We start from the raw sequence: 13,942 nt of genomic DNA, 5'->3' as shown, positions 1-13,942 counted from the left end.
TTCAGGAGAATAGTGGTGACCTTATCTTACACTTGTGACTACCTGTGGGAAAGAATGTGTGTGAGAGAAGTGAAAGATGTGTGTGTATTTAAATTAAAGCAGAGTCAACTGAAACTGGTCAAGTTACAACTGGAATTGCATAGCCTTTGTCATGGTTAGTATGTTGTTAAGAGAGTTAGCTGCGAGTACTCCTCTCCCCATGGTAGTAATTAGTACATTAAGAACTGTCTGTAAAAAAACGAAAACAAACTACATTAAAGGCTGTAGGTATTTTCTTCTAAAATGTTAGAGGTAGCCCATGCAGTCAGCTGTGAAATGATTTGAAATGCTTTGTGAATCACAGTATCTGAGATAAATTGGTGAAAATTTATCATTAGTTCAGACCCCAGCAATGTCCTAAGTAATGTTTATAAGCTCTATAAGCTTTGAGGAGGAAGAGGGGCTGATTCAGAGAAAGTGTAGAACTACTGCAGTATCCCATCCACAATGTCCTGGGCCCCTGTGACTCAAATCCACGATATTACAGTCTGTCAGACAGAATGATATGCTTGCATCAAAGCCCTTCATATCAGTAGGATTCTGAGCAAATGTTTTAAAAGAGCCAAGCATTATTTTTAATGACTTCTAGAAATCACCTGAGTTTGCCACATTGGCTGCTATTAGTCCAGTCTTCAAAAAAGAGCAGAGAACTGCAGTGGAACAGCTTCTAAACTTTTCCATGTCTCTTCCATTTCTCTTCTGTTTCATCTCTCACCCGCCACTCTCCATACACACAGCACCAATGCTGACCCCTCTTCCTTTTAGTTCTTACAGACTGTGTTAGTTCCTGCAGTGCTCCTGGATTTTCTCTGTGCCTCCTTATAATTGATATGCACTGCTTAGAACACTTTCTTCCCTCTTTCCTAGTGAATTGTTCATCCTTCAGTTCTCAGCTTAAATGTCACTTCCTGAATTTAGGAGACCATCATCAACTTCATAAGCTCTTATATCAGTCACAATAGGCTAAATTATGCTGCGATAATGAATAGCCCCCAAAATCTCAGGGGCTTAACACTACAGAGTTTATTTCTTGCTCACACTACATGTCCACCATAACTCAGAGAGGAAGCTCTGTTGCAGCTTCTCAGAGACTCAAGCTGATAGGTAATAGTGGCTCCATCGCACGTGTGATTCTGTTGATAGCCAAGGCAGGAGAATGAACCAAGCCATGGCTCTTGAAGCTCCTTTCAGAAAGTGAAATACTCCACTCCCATTTCAGTACCCAACGCAAACCCCATAATCATCCCTGACTCGAGGGGTTGAGAAAGTGCAGTCTGACCACGTGCCAGAAAGAGTAGGATGTGCGTGGTGTCGCCCCGGGCCCCACAGCTCCTGTGCTGTGTGCCACCACATCCTCTGTGTCTCCGCTAACATCAGCATGCTGTGCTTCATCATAGTTACACGTGACCTTAGTTATTACTCTCTCCATTGCCTTCATTACTGCTTGACACACGATATGAATTTAAAAATATTTGTTAAATGAGTTAACAGAACAACGCTCCAAGATTCAGTCCTCAGCCCTTTATTCTACTTCTACCATTTCTCCTTGAAGATTTCTTCCCTCTCATGGTTTCAGCCTTACGAGATGTCCATACTCTCTGACTTCAGTCATGCATCTCCAACTACTGCCCTGATATGTCTACTTGACTTTAATGCATAAATTTCAGTGTATTCCTTCAGTAAGTATTTATTGACTACTTTCTGATAAGGCGTCATATTAAGTGACATGGATACAGAGATAAATACAACAGTACTTGCCTTCAAAGAGCTAGCAGTCTGGTGTAATATAGGGAAGAATACTATGAATCCGTAATATATACACAGTACAAAATGCTATACCGAAGGAGAAGAGAGGCAAGTAACCTATGACAAGGTGAAATTAGAACTTTGTGTCGTTTCAACCATTGAATCCATTGAGCAGATAAGATTACTAAATACTCTTCTGTGCTGGGTGCAGGGGGGTAACATGAATAAAGGTTTTATCCACCTCCCAATCCAATGAGACAGATGGCTAAGGATGAAAGGGTAGATGACTGACGGGTACAGGGGATGGTGCAAAGGAAAGCAGCAGAGGCATTCTTGCCCACGTGTATGCAGCAGATGTTTATTAGGCACCGGTGAAGCATCAGACCCTGAACACATAATGCTAAAGAAGACATTTCCTACCTTAAAGCATATACAATGTGTGAGGGAGAAACTTACCATGTAGATTGTCACATGAGTTGACATTTTGCTTTTGGGTTTATTTTTGTTGATGAGTTTTTTGGGGGTTATTTATTTATTTATTTTTGCATCTTTGAGAGTGACTTTTGAGCATAGAAAAGACCATGTGTAGCTAGTTAGAGGTCTAAAAAATTAACATTAAACATAATAAAATTATATAATTTAAAATCTAGTTTTTCAACACAAAAGAAAACTTAAACTTTTAAAAATCCACTTATTTTATTCTATTTATAAGTCAAGTAAAGGGTAGCTCAAAAAGAGATTTTACAACTTCAGTTTCTTTAAATATTTTAAACTGTATTTAGACATTTAAAATGTTTTATTTTCTCTTTGAAGTACTTCAGTTGTTTAACAAAACATTCTAAGTTTCAAAGTAAATCTATAATTACATTTATTTAATAAAATTAACAATATGGTGGCATAGTGGTAAAGAATCTGCCTACAAGTGCAGGAGAAGCTAGAGACATTGGTTCAATATCTGGGTTGGGAAGATCCCCTGAAGTAGGAAATGGCAACCTGCTCCAATATTCTTTCCTGGAAAATTCCATGGACAGAGGAGTTTGGCGGGCTACAGTCCATGGGGTTGCAAAGAGTCAGACATGACTGAGCACACACACACACAGACACACACACACACAATAATATAATTATGGTGAATCTCAGATTACTATTTGCAAGGCTTATTAAAGTTATACTTCACCTTCCAGCATTAAAGTTTATCAAAATTAGTCAACTGCATGTTTTAAATTGAACTAGCAAGGCTAATCTATTAATCTAATGTAGTAAATTTTCTTAATTGTCACAAATGCTTTAAAGACCACATATTCACAGATTGTCTTTAAACATAATATGAAAAAGATTAATATTGTAGGTTTAATTTACTTTGTTCCTATACCTAATTCTTAATCTTCTATAGTTAAAAGGTACCCAGTAAGGAATATCATGCTACTACCAAGCAAAATCAGGAGAGTGGTGGTTACCATCTTGGTGCATTGAGGTTACTCATCAGTCAGACTGGACTGGAATGCAGGGTTTAATTCTTAGCGATGACACCAGTGGGCTACACTGAGCGCTGGAATAGGAACCGCCAACATTTACAAAAACGCTGGTCTCAAGGCTTTGAGTGCTTATATTCAACTTAAAAAAGAATTAATTATTCTGTCTGGCTTGAAATTGCTACTTCCCTGCCAGGATATAACAACCTCCTTCACTGCTTGCTTAATTTCCATTTATTTGGCTATCTTAAAATAATGCACTGTCATCTTTTGTCTAGTTCTAATGATGCCTCTATCTGATATTTTATACCTAACTTTAATTCTTTTGTAGACACTTTGGCTGTTACAGTCTGATTTGAGCTGATAGAATTCTCTGCTTTCAATGTTATTCCTGTTTGACAGGGCCACAGTTCCTACTACTAATAAAATGACATTCAGTTTTACCCTGCACATTCCTGTGGCTCCATTTAGCCCTTGAGTCACAGCACTGAAAGTCGTGCCCCCGACAGAGAGAGGAGAGACCATTGTGATAAAGTTGATGGATTTGTCAGTTGATTAATTCCAGTTTTTCCTGAGCACGCCCCAGTGTGACGCATCCAGCCCTTGGCGCTGAAAGTAGCCTTACCCTCCCCCATGGTCAGCTGTGATCCAGCTGTGATGTCCTGGGCAAGTCATTTAACTGCTTCAGGTCTCCATTTCCTCACTTTTAAATTTGTAAGAACCCTTGAATTTCTAAAGTCCTATTATCTACTAAAGTCTAATTTTGTGTAGTCAGAAATATTGCGTGGGACTTCCCTGGTGGCACAGTGGTTAAGAATCCACCTGCCAGCGCAGGAGACATGGGTTCAATCCCCTAGTCTGGGAAGATCCCACATGCCACGGAGCAATTAAGCCCCTTTGTCACACAACTAAGCCTGCATGCTGCAACTGCTGAAGCCTGTCCACCACCCATCCCCTCTCGCTGCGGCTAGAGAAAGCCCTCACAAAGCAACAAAGACCCAGCGCAGCCGTAAATAAATAAAACTTTTTAAAAAGAATGTGTTTTGGGACGGGGGGGGTGGGCATTGGTCAAGAATTAGCTAAATGTTATCTTCTTGGAAATTCTTGTAATTTTTTGAGGGCAGTGAGATAATCCATGGTTTTGCTTTTCTTCTAGATCTTTGATGATGCATACAAATCCCAGCTCAGTTGTGTGGTTGTGGATGACATTGAGAGACTGCTTGGTGAGTCATCACTTCTGCCATTGTACTATCCTTGCCACATTACAGCTAGTGTCTCACAAATTACAAGAGAAAATACAGGTGTTTATAATCCATAGGGCAATAGAAATAGCTTTATCTAATAAGGAAATATAACTTCTCTTATATCTGAAGTCAGCAGTGATATCAGTGGTAAATATGCCTTATGACATAACGATAAGGGTCCATGTCTCATATTTTGTATCTTCCACAAAGTTCCCTGACCATAATAAATAATTAGTAATTTTCATTGATGGATATGTTTGCTATATTCTATCTCAGAGCTGCCTGTAGCTCAGAGGTTCCATTTGCTAACTGGGTCAGGACTAAGGAAAGAAGAGCTTAGGGTTGGAATGAAATCTACAAGTTAGCAGTAACACTTGGGGCAGAAGTTGTCAGCTCTTTGTCTCAGTTTCCATTCAGATGAAGCAGAGACTGTATTCTCTTCCTTAGTTATCCCACAGAGTAAATGTAAAGACAGAAATGAGATAATGTTGTGAAAGTTAAAAACATTCCGAAAGTTACAAGTGCTCTACAGTAATTTTTAAGAATACCTATTAAACATTTCCTATGTTTAAGTGCACTCCTATAGAATACAAAGATAAATGAAACAGTCCCTGTACTCAGCTCATAAGGTGTATTCCACAAATAAATGCCGAAACAGTGTTGTTACTCTTATATTTTATTTCTTCACACAAACTAGATAAATCTGGGATAAATTCATTGTAACAATGGCTCAGGATGGTGTAACAAAATTGATTGAAATTGATCCCATCTGGTAACTTAATAAATATCTGAAGATACTACCAATGCCTGGTTAACTAACACCCTTCTTCCTTAAGGGGTCTATAATGGTGTAGTAATGATTTCGTATTAACTGTTACTACATTTCCCCCATGATTTTGAGACTTATTTTATGTCCTCTATGATCTGTTATCCTGTTTCCTGAGGCAGTGTTTGTTACAAAACAAAGTAGGTATATGTAAGAGGTCTTCTTAAATAGTTTTATCTGGTGACCTGGGTTTTGGATCTGCTATTTTTTGAAACATTTCATCTCAGTTTCTGGGGTTATTTCTTTAAAAGCTTTTGGGCACATACTCATAGCCCTGCATAAATTCCTTTACCTAAACACAATTGAGATGTGTGGTCATAGCAACAGTACTATGTCAGGAATGTTTGCCCTCCGAGTATATTTTCACTTGTATGAATAGTTATTATCCGTTCATGTTGGTTCATTTATTTGGTAAGCATTTGCTGAGCCCTTACCACTGGGCTAGAATCATTAGGGCTTCAGAAAAACAGTAAGATGCTGTCATTATGACATACATCAGCAAAAATTAATATAAAGTAGAACGTGCCATGTGTTCTGGGTATTCAGAAAAGGGAAGATCACTTTTGACTTCAGAGGGCTGTTGCTGGAAGGCAGCTCTAAGCACAGGGCAAGGGTGCACACGCGGTATGCAGAGAAAGCAGAGGGGGTAACATTTGTGCGGAATCCTGAAGGATGAGTAGGAGCTTAACAGAAAGCTCTTTGAGAAATTCACTGTTCTTCACCATCTGTGAGCCAGTCTTCACGGCTTTGCCATCATTTCAGTTGTGTCAAAGTACCTTACTTCCATTATTACTCCTTGTTACTTCCCCTTCTCTCCATTTTCTAGTATCTTGTTTTGTTGCCGTGTGTAGTCATCTGTATTGCCAAGGTTTGCAGTAGCTTCTTGGAAATGTTTAGTCAATAGACCTGGGAATTTTTTTTTCCCCTTTAAAAAAAACTGTCTCTGAATATCAAAAGATGTCTACACAAGCACAAAATGGATATTTAGAAGCTTTTTTTGTTGTTATCGTTAGTTACACGACTTTTATTTAGGACTGTTTTCACCCTTGATGCAGAAAAATCTGTATGTTTGGAATATGTGCATATGTATATTGAATCCCTAAACACAGTAATGTTTCTCTTCCAGATTATGTCCCTATTGGCCCTCGATTTTCTAATCTGGTACTACAGGCTCTTCTTGTGTTACTGAAAAAGGCGCCTCCGCAGGTAAAAATAATATAAGGAACATTTTCACAGAGTTGTTCCAGTAAATTATATAATGGTGCACTCTCTAAATAAGCAGATTATCAAAAACTTGTAAAATTCTCTTGTTGAAGGGATTTTGCAAGGTCATCCAGTCTGGCCTTCTGTCTTAACGTAAATAATTTTCTTAATCACTTCTCTGAAGCAGAGAAGTTTTCCATTTTTTTCTGAAAATCTCAAAATTCCAGTTTCAGTTAGTATTCTGTTTTGTTCCTTTATAAGTTCACCACCACATTACACATCCCTTCCCACCCCTTCTCCCATGAGCGATATTAACACATGATATTAATGTAGAAGTGATTAAATATATGTTCCCATTTGTTCCATCTTTCATAGATTTTTCTAAGAATTTGTATTTGGGGAAATTTATGTCCTGCAGGGAGTTTTGTTTTGTTTTTAGTTTTTACAGATGAATTTGCCTTTTTCTCATGTCACGTGGCACTTTTGAAGGGTGAGTTTATAGCCAGGCTCTTGGTTCCCGTGGTTCCATTTTTACTGATGTGGCTGTTGGAGACTGGTGATTTTGATAGCTTAACACATTTAAACTGACCTATGACGGTTGGTTAAATATGTTAATTATGGAGAGGCTGCCAGAGCATGTTTGGCTATGACACAAGACATGAATTCTCTTGGTTGATTCTGCATGTTATAATCTTGAAGAAATGCCAATCAAAGGCAGATACAAAGGGGTGAAGTACTAACTTAAAAAACTGTATGGGAATTCCATATTTGAAGTTAGAGATATAAAGTAAGTTGTATGGAAAATATTTAATGTTAAGCTGGTGAATCTGATATTTAAGTTAACAGTTAAAATTGTATGTGTGTATGTGTTAGACCTAAAGGTAGAGGACTTGTCTTGATTTTCTAGGGTTTATTTTTTTTCTTAGATTAGTGAAAAGGAATATAACCTACAACAATCTTGAAAACTTACTGCATATTTGCACTGTGAAGGATTTTTTACATCATTTTTCTGTAAACTGTTACTCCCAATAGTTGAAGTTTTAGGTTGTATTAAAGCTGAAAATAGAGAAGTGAGTGTTTCTAGAAATAAACAGAACATATTAACAAATGACTTCCAAAATCTTGAATAAAGACTTAGGAATAACTGTTTCTGTTTTATAAAAATGATTGTAAGACCTTTGAGGAAAGGAACATTATCTTATTACCAAAATTAAAAAGTCAGGGGAATTCCCTGGATGTACAGTGGGTTAGGACTCTGGTCTCTCACTGCACCATTCGACCTTGGTCAGGAACTTAAAAAAAAAAAAAATCCCACAAGCCATGTGGCATGGCCAAGGGAAAAAAAGTCAATAACAAGTGTTGGCATGCAGATGGAGAAATTGGATCCTTATACACTGCTGGTGCGAATAGGTAAACTGTGCAACCTTTGGGAAACAGTCTAGCACTCAAAAGGTTAAAGATAGGGTTACCACATGCCCCAGCAATTCTGTTTCTAGGTATATACCACACAGAAATGAAAATATATATCCACACAAGAACTTGTACATGAATGTTCATGGAAACATTATTCATAATAGCCAAAAAGTGCAAACAACCCAAATGTTCATCGAATAAAATACATGTGGTATATACATACAATGGAGGATTATTTGGCATTTTACAAAAATGCTGAGTACTTGCTATAACATGAATGAACCTTGAAAACGTGATAAGCAGAAGAAGCCAGTCACAAAAGACTACATATTGTGTGATTCCATTTATGTGAAATACCTAGAACTGGCAAGTCTAATAGAGACAGAAAACAGATCAGTGGTTGCCTAAGACTGGAGGAGTGGGCGAGGAGAATGAGAGGTGACTGCTGGTGGACACTGGGTTTCTCTGGGGCCTGATGAATATGTTCTAAAATGGAGTCCAGCGGTAGTTGCATGTATCTGCCCAATAACTAACAACCATTGAACTGTACAGTTTAAGTCAGTGAACTTCGTGTTAATAGGAGTTACATCTTAATAAAATGGTTACGATAGTTTCAGAAGCTTAAATGAAGAAAGGAGGATTCTATGAAGAGCTGAATGTAAGTACATGGCCCAGCTTGGGAGAAATCTTAGAAACAGGAGTTGGATCATTAGAAAGGGATGTGGAACAAATTTCTGTAAGGATTGGAAAGGAAGAGTACAGGAACATGTAAGAAGTAAAAGGCAGATCTGGTTGCCTTAGTGATCGGAAGTGGCGGGGATTCTAATAAAATACCAGCCTGTCCTTAATCAGAATTGGGTGGCTCTGAGCTGGACTGCTAGATGACCTGCTATGTAAGCGAATCAGTGGCAGAAGAAATGAATGCTTAAGATATTTCTAGTTGGCATATATTTAACAAAATAAAAATGTGGTTTCTCTGTACCATCTTACTTTTTAAATTAGTTTGTATCCTCTGAAGAAAATAAGGGAGAATTTTTCAAGGTGATCCAGTGTCAAGACTATTTGTCATTCTGAAGTAGAAGCCTTCACTTTGCCAAAGCATTATCATGTAGGCTTTTCAGCTGTTTGCAGTTAAATATTAAAAGTATATGAATCCCAATGTTATAGGGATGCGTAGACTATTAGTAGAAAGCTATTATTTTATCACTGTCAAGGAAACAGAAAAGTTGTAGGCATTTTTCTTTAAAAAGAGGAACTGTACATGCATACAATACAGTAATCATTATCAGTCACAGAATCTTTAATTTTGCATTTGTTGTAATTCAGCTTTCACATAGAAAAATTGTGTGTGCATGTGTGCACATGCTGAAATAAAAGGATCCCTTCAAGGGCACTGTGTTGTTATGGATCAAGATATTCTCTTTTCTACTTCTCCCCATCCCCCATCTCCCCTCCCTCATTGTAAATTGGCTTATTAAAACTGGTTCACAAGCCCTCCTTTTTTCCTTTTGTGATTGCTTTGGTCTTGGATTTTCAGTGTAGGACTAAAAATTCAAGTCAGATTTCAGTTACTAGGATAATTTTCTTTGAATTTTAAATTTTTGTAAGTAAATGCATAGATTTTTAATGAACTCGGTATTCAGTGGATTTGCTTTCAATTTAGCTGGAGAGTTAATTTCATGATTGATTTATTAGCCCTTTGAAAGTATAAAAAGTATCTGTAGTTCATGAAGACTGAAAAACATCATCACATTTTGTTTAGCATCTTTTTAAAACCAATTAAAAGCTTTTCTAAAATGGATTGAACAGGAGAAAATAAAACATGTTCCCGAGGTCTTTATTTCAATCAAGTTTCCCTGTGTTCTGCAGGAGAAGAGATCGAGGGGGGATAGAAAAATTGAAAAGGGCTGTCCCAGCAGGGAGCCACGCCGGAGAAAAGGGCTGCTCTGAGAACTCAGCAGCAGCAGCTAAGAAAGCTCCCAGCCTGCTTCATCTACATGCAGAGTCACACAAGGCACGGGGGTGCTCACCGTCACCACAGAGGTTTCACATGTGCTTCCCTGCTGATTCCTGTGAAAAGCTAACAATTGGCTTGGAGGGGAAAAGACCACTGCAGTTCACCCTCCCTGAGCTGGACGTACAATTTGTCCAGTGTTAGGAAATGTCCGGCTTAGCAGTGAGAGGCTCGAAGACACCCCTCCTTCCAGTAAGATTCCTAAAGCCGGCTCTTTTGCTCGATGACACTGGGGCTCTTTTCAAGTTTTGCAGATTTATGGAAGTCGAGGGGAATGTGCTTTTCAGGATCAGGAGGATGAAAGCCTTAGTCTCTTCCTGTCAAGAAAGAGGCAGTAAGGCCAGGTAAACCTTCTTGCAAACTGTAACACGAATGGCTTTGTTACTTTCCTCCTAGATCTCTTCTGGCACCTTCTTTTTTTTTTTCCTTCCGGGAGACAAAGTGCCTGAAAAGGAACTCCTCAGCTGTGAAATGACATGACTTCCTAGTTTCCTCAACAAGTGTGAGAGCAGTTAAGCCCATTAACCCGACTGCCTTAATGTTTACCTGACAGTTTTTGCAAATCAGTTTGGAAGACCTCATCCATATGTACCAGAGTAACCTTGTACCTTACAGAGAACCACTGCTTTTTCACTTCAGTGCTTCCCAGCCCTTTTCATATCACAGCATATAGAAAATAATAACATCTGATGATATAGTTGGGTAAGTGGATGAGGCCAGTCACAGCTGGCCAGAGGTGCATCCCCACCAGGTGCTAACCCCCTTCCCAACGGCTAAATAGTACTGATACTATAGAACACTTACAGTTTATTCACAGCATTCCAGCTGGCAGAATCTTTGGAAACTGTGAACTTTTACAAAAGAAGACCACTCCAATAGCAATATTACTGAAGTAGGACTCAAAAGATCTCACAGTTGTTAAGACTTTTAGCTAAAAAATAAAGTTGTTGAGAAAAATTCCTTCCTCACTGCTCTGGCATTTAGAAATATTAACCTGAGAAGAAAGAAGTAGGGCTTAGAGCTGGGAAGGGTGTAATATGTGAACCAATAAGACTTAGTAAATTCCTGATGGGAACTCAGGCAGACATGTTTGTTTCTCCATGGGTTTCATTTAAGGTCACCGATCTCTAGACAAGATTGCTTTTCCTGTAATCCTTATATGATCTCTCAGTGCAATCTTACTTCAGATATGTTATGAGGAAGTCTTGGTGATATTAAGCAGCTCCTCAGGCTTTGGGTTGCTTTAGCGAAATAAGCAAATAATGGAAGAGACTCCAACTCACGCAGGCCTAAACACGAATATCTCTCTGTCTATCTGTTCAAAATTAACTCGGGCTAATGACTATAATATGACTCAATAAGATATATAACCACTTTAGGAAAGAGGTTTAGTCATTTTGCCAGACACATTAATTGTAATCACTGATGTGGTGACTTTTGCATTAGACTTCTTTATTGAAAAAAATCTGGGTGATGATTGACAGTTCAGTAGCCCAGTTTTCCCATTTAACTCAGTGATATTAGATGGCTACCATAGTTTATAAATAAATTCTCTAAAAGTATACTTCGCTTAGTAGATTATCTCAGACAGTTCTGTGTAAGTTATATATAGAGAGAGAGAGAGAGAGAGAGTTTTAAGTTCATCAAAAGCAGTGAAAGAAGTTTGGTGAGTCCTTTTTTAAAATATTGCTACAAATATCTGCTAAATAAAACCATGTTTTTTTTTTTTTTTTTTTTTTTGTATTTTATTTTTTAAATTAGTTTATTTATTTTAATTGGAGGCTAATTACTTTACAGTATTGTGGTGGTTTTTGCCATACATTGACATGAATCAACCACAGTAAAACCATGTTTTCTAAATAGAGTTTTTGTTTTGTTTTTCAGTAGAGCACATCTATAATACATATTAATTAATACAAAAATTATAAGCTAGATATATACGTACACACACACCATTTATAGGTAACTCAAAATTCGATCTCTAAATTTTAGTCATCGAGAAATGCTAATGTTGTTTAGACAAAATATTTTCTCATTGCCTTAAATATTGATATATTACTGTGACATGACATCAGCATTAGAGAAGTGTTGATTCTACCATCCTAGTGTTCCATGAGGCCATGAATCTAGTTATGAGTGTACTCTCTGCACAGCTTACTCACTGTATTGGACTTGGAGTCAGAAAACCTGAGTTTGAGATTTAGCACAAACACCTGGCCTTATAGTCTTCAACTAGCCCCTTAACATCTTTGTGTCTATTTCTTCATCTGTAAAATGGTGATGATTCCTCCCTACCCCCGCCATGGACAGCCAGCGAACATCGTGTAAGTTCTGTGTAAACCTGCGGGCTGCACAGACGTAAGATTAATGCCTTATTGTGAAAAGCACAGAGTTACTGAGAAGTTGGAGTATAGTGTTGTCCACAGAGAATGTAATTTGTAAAGAATCTTATCCTTAAAAAAGGATCAATGTTTCTCTTGAGTGATTTGAATGTTCCCATTGCTTGGAGTTCAGTGTTGACATCTAAGATTCTGTTTCTTCCTGTTTTCTTACTGTTTTAAAGTTCTTGGAGGTTTAGTATTTTATTAAGGCTGTTGTTTAGAACTGGAAATATATCTCCCAGTTATTGTTTTAAGAAAAGAGGTACCTTTAGATAGTCCACAGAACTTTTTAGCATGTAAGTTAGGAAAAATACAGAGTGTAACTGCTGTATATGGCACATTTCCACGGAAAGTGAGTTCAGCATTCCAAGTTGGAATGCCCAGGTTCAAATTCCTTCACTAGCAATACTGGCGGAAAAGGCGATGGCACTCCACTCCAGTACTCTTGCCTGGAAAATCCCAGGGACGGAGGAGCCTGGTAGGCTGCAGTCCATGGGGTCGCTACAAGTCGGACATGACTGAGCGACTTTACTTTCATTTTTCACTATCATGCATTGGAGAAGGAAATGGCAACCCACTCCAGTGTTCTTGCCTGGAGAATCCCAGGGACGGGGGAGCCTGGTGGGCTGCCATCTATGGGGTCACACAGAGTTGGACACGACTGAAACAACTTAGCAGCAGCAGCAGCAATACTGTCAAAAGAAATAGAGACACTACTTCCCCATCTCCCATTCGCTGAAATTCAGAAGCTTCCTGAGTCCTAAGACAAATACTTTGGTCTGGGGATTGGAGATCCCTATTATAAAAGGGAGAATGAAGTAGAAACAGGAATTTCGGAGTTCAGCAGCATGAGGAGTAGAGACAGGGTCAGGGCTTCTGGTGGATTGTGGGGTCCTGAGGACACTGCCCATTACACTAGTCCTTGGCCTCCAGGGACTGCCCTCCTACTGCCTTTTTCCCTACAGCTGCTTGTGACTAAAGTTCCCCTTTTTTCCTTCTAATCCAAGTGGTACAGAATAGAGCTTCACAGCTTCTCTCCTACATTTCTGTCCCCAAAGCAAATACACAGGCCTTTGGAGATTCCTTGGGGTTTATACTATTATGGCATAACAGCTATTGGGTAAGAAGAACCACTAAGGAGGACCTTACAAAGGTCTGTCAATATTCCTGATAGTTATTAGAATATAGGTGGAACAAGGCCTTGATCTTTTTAAGTCACAACTTGGTCTATAACCATTTTTCATCTTGACAGTCCTGCCTACCTCTCACACTGGGGAATGGCAAGACTGCTTTTCACAGGGAAAGCTCCAGACTTATCTGTGTGGACCCACGCTTCCTCCTTGCCTTCCTCCCGCCCTCTCTCCTTCCCTTCCTCTCTTCCTTCCTCTCTTCTCTCTCTTTCCAGACCTATTTAGGCTATATAGATAATACTATTTGTTGAATGGACATCTTGAAGCTGGAGGGTCTTAACTACACATAATAATAGAACTGGCATTGGCAATGTAAATAAGAGCTCAGGAGTTAGAAAGCTTGAGTTTGAATCCAGTCACTTAGTTTCTGAGCCTCAATTTTCTCACTGTAAGTCGGTAACAGTGGTAATACTT

The 13,942-nt window shown here is 38.6% G+C and overlaps 1 protein-coding gene across 1 annotated transcript in view; it reads left to right on the top strand.

The window, feature by feature from the left end:
• The window catches only part of NSF (N-ethylmaleimide sensitive factor, vesicle fusing ATPase), a 150,301-nt gene that overhangs the window by 119,485 nt on the left and 16,874 nt on the right, over nt 1-13,942 (top strand). Inside the window, exons 16-17 of the mRNA XM_070389994.1 lie at nt 4,414-4,480; nt 6,454-6,533. Of these exons, the coding sequence (XP_070246095.1) occupies nt 4,414-4,480; nt 6,454-6,533 (147 nt within the window). The remainder of the gene's footprint in view (nt 1-4,413; nt 4,481-6,453; nt 6,534-13,942) is intronic.

Source organism: Bos mutus, chromosome 19 (genome assembly GCF_027580195.1).
Source record: "Bos mutus isolate GX-2022 chromosome 19, NWIPB_WYAK_1.1, whole genome shotgun sequence".
In the NCBI taxonomy this organism is placed as follows: Eukaryota; Metazoa; Chordata; class Mammalia; order Artiodactyla; family Bovidae; genus Bos; species Bos mutus.
The sequence above is the reverse complement of the archived record's forward strand: the minus strand, read 5'-3'. Positions and strand labels throughout refer to the sequence as shown.